Source organism: Staurois parvus, unplaced genomic scaffold (genome assembly GCF_062004578.1).
Source record: "Staurois parvus isolate SC_StPar_1 unplaced genomic scaffold, SC_StPar_1.0 ptg000011l, whole genome shotgun sequence".
In the NCBI taxonomy this organism is placed as follows: Eukaryota; Metazoa; Chordata; class Amphibia; order Anura; family Ranidae; genus Staurois; species Staurois parvus.
Window position 1 is genome coordinate 4717501 of NW_028317807.1, and position 3414 is coordinate 4720914.

Here is a 3414-nt window from a genome sequence, read left to right on the forward strand (position 1 = left end):
GCTTTTGCTAAACCTGTCACCTTAAGACAAGTTATCTTCAAAGGTTTTAAATGGGGCTTTGCTGCCTTTGTTGTGGCACTGGGAGTGGAGTACACCTTTTTTCCACCTAAGAAAAATGGTGGACACCATTAAAATATGGAAAAAAAAAAAAAAAGTCTGTTAAACAAAAGGAACTTTATTAAAATTCTTTGTCCTACTTTAGATGTATAGTTACTTTGTGTTACTAAGATAAACAATATTCAGTGCAAATCAAATGGCAAGACAACTAATCAGTAGAATTGAATTGTATAAACAGCAGTACAAGAGAACTTACTATTTGTCATCAGGAAAAAAAATCAATTGCATAATTTTCTTGCATTAAAGCACATGTTGATCAGTGTCATTTTTGTCCTTTTTTTGTCCGCTGTGTAAGACTTTTGGAGTGGAAATTATTCTATTAATAAGAACTAAAATTTGAAATCCGTGTGACAGTTGGAATCCCTTTTGTTGCTGAAATGTTATAAGTCTGACTGAGGTACATGCATTGTATCGTATTAAGTGTCGTATTAAAAATTCTAGTACTAGATAGGCCAAGAGTTTAGCCTAGGGTGGATAAATCTCTTGAATCGGGTAGTAAAAGTAATTAAGGGCCTAAAATAGATTACAGCCAGAGGCAGACTGACCATTCAGTCACTCGGGTACTGCCAGTGGGGGAGCCCTTTCAGGGTTGCCAACTTTTGTAACTTCAGGGACAGTTTTTGTAAAAAAATTCTGATTTCTATGAAATCTGAGATTTTTAAATGTGTTCCTAAATATTTTACGGCTACAGTTGTTCTGACTCTCCACTGCCCCATCAGCCAATGGGAACACACTGTACCCACCCTCTTCCCCAGTGTGCTTTATTTGACTTTATCACAGGAGATGCTGGGGTGGGAAAGGTAGGAATAAACACAGCCTGCAGCAGAGGATGGACTTCAGTCTGTTAGCAGGTAAGCTGGCTGGGCTGAGAAAAGTGTAGTCTTGTCGAAGATGGCTTACCTTGGTGGGCAGGAGGTAGGGGGAGAGGCTGTGTTCCCCCAAGCAGGGCTTTTGCCTCTGAGGCTATTAGATTGATTTTGCATTGCTTCTGGGGGAAGGACCTGTTCTGAAATTTTGAGATCTCCCCAATCTCTGCTACACCTTCTTGCTCAGTACCTGCTCACCAATACACAGGCACAACCTCCTCCTCTAATGCAATACCATCTACTGTGTCTGACATGCTGGGGCACCACAAGTCTTAGCCTGCCAGGAGCTGGGAACAGCAGCAATGTGTTAGATCAAGCCGATTTTTAGATGTGCTGATGTATGTATATCTGGCAGTAGGGAAGGGTGCTCACCTGTGCAGTGACATCATGGCACCCATCAAACATGGCTTTTATTCACATGCCCTGCTGCCCAATCCAAGGCTGAGCACAGCAGTTCACCATTCAGCTGGCTCTACAACTGCACAAGTGGAATTTTTTATTTATTTTTAAAAGCCTTTTTCCGCCGACGTCCTGTTACACCAAGGATCAAGGTTAAAAGGCATGTGTAAGAGGACACTGATGTAAGGGGGCTTTGTTGCTAGATGGCACACTAATGTAAGATGGGACTGCGATGTAAGGGGGACTCTGGGAGCTGTGCTGCAAGGTGGCACTCTGAGGACTTTAATGTAAAGGAGGACTCTGGTGTGAATGTGACAGTCATCTTGGCTGCTGCATTCTATATGTTCTGTTTGGTACTCCTGATCCCTGTACTTTATACAACCTTTATCCTGACCCCTGTACTTTATTATACTTTACATATATCTGATGAAGTTCTTCTGTAAGGTAGGCTCAGTAAGACAGAAATATCCTTTTTTTTGTGCATAAAAGCATACAATGGGAACGGTTATTATAAAAACAAATGATCCTTTGACTAGGATTTATTTGTGTCTGTAAAACTGTCAGTTGTGATGCAGTAATTAGTATTTTGTGGACTGTGTCATACAGTATGTGTGCAGTGTATATAGCAGACACAGATTCTAGTCAGTCCTCCTTTAAGATTCTCCCACTGACTATGCCCGTTGTTCATCGTGGAGCGCTATACACGCCACAGGTACCATCTCATTGGTAGGGGTCCCAGAGCATTACTTTTCGCAGGGGCCCATGATGCTGTTAAGGTGGCCTGCCGCTATAAAGTTGGCTGCTGCACGGTGGCCATCTTTAAAACTGGGGGCCCCATGATCTCATATTGCCCAGAGGCCCCATGAGTTGTAAGTCCACCCTTCATTACAGCTGATACCTAATTGAGGCGCCCTTTCTGTATATCCTCACACAGGCACAGAGGCTCGTAAAAAGTGATAGAGGCGTTTGTGTATGCACCTGGTGCTACCCGGAGTTGCATGCAGACAGCCTATGCAAGAAGTACAGACTCACTCTCACAGCCGAGTTTGACAATCGTGCAGGCCAGCTGCATAAAAAAATATCTCACTCACGCTTTATGGGCCTCTGTGCCTTTGCAAATGAGGCCAAAAAGCTCAAAGTGGAATGCATCTTCTGCTGTTCTTTAAAAGTAAAAAATGGATAACAAAAAATACTTGCCTTTAACTTCCCTGGTGGTATTCCCGAGTATAGCTTGGGGTTAATTATCAGTGCCAAAAGCGGTAACCCCGAGCTACACTCGGGAATACACTGCAGCGTTGCTCTGGGATTCCCTGTTTCACTTACCTTGTCCTTCGCTCCGGCGATGTACCCCCTGCAGCGTCCTTGGCCATCTCCTCCGGCCGATGCCGGCATCCGTCTTCTGGGTTCCGGTCCCTGCATGCGTTGGGATGTACGGGGGCTGGAACCGGCGGGAAATTTAAAAATTTTAAAAAGTGACATTCACTAAATACACTAAAATCACATAGTAAAACATTACTATATCAAACCATTTCACATACATGTTGTCCCTATTGCTTTGTCCTATGCCCTGCCTGCATTTTTACTGTTCTTTCTGCCTTGAAACTGAGAAATGTCCATAGCGTCCAAAAAGTGTCCCTTTATGTCAAAAGCGGTTTTAGACCAGCTAGAGAACAGAGATAGTAAATCAGAACCACTTGCAGAATTGAGTCATAATGATTCGTGGGGAAATTCGTCATCAGACATTGAAAACGATTTTGCGACTAAGCTCAGTGATGTCCAAACTTGGTGCTATATTTCAAATTTCAGTGTATTTGGTTTGATTATATTATTGAATTAAATATATTATATTTTTTATGATTATTATATTATAATTTATGATTTTGTGTTTCAAATTTTATCATACCCGGGATGTTTACTAGACTCTTGATCGGACAGATTTCAGTGTTTCAGATGTAGATTCCTAAAAATTACAGGCCTACAATAAAAAAACAACATATTTCCATGCAAAAAAAGTACCGCTTTGAGCACAGAA

General features: G+C 42.0%; 1 protein-coding gene across 1 annotated transcript in view; it reads left to right on the plus strand.

Annotated features, from left to right (window-relative positions):
* Nucleotides 1-382, plus strand: part of NDUFB3 (NADH:ubiquinone oxidoreductase subunit B3) — an 18918-nt gene extending 18536 nt beyond the window's left edge. Inside the window, exon 3 of the mRNA XM_089670276.1 lies at nucleotides 1-382. This exon is cut by the window's left edge and continues 25 nt beyond it. Within this exon, the coding sequence (XP_089526402.1) occupies nucleotides 1-132 (132 nt within the window). The 3' untranslated portion in view covers nucleotides 133-382.
* The last annotated feature ends 3032 nt before the right edge of the window (nucleotides 383-3414 follow it).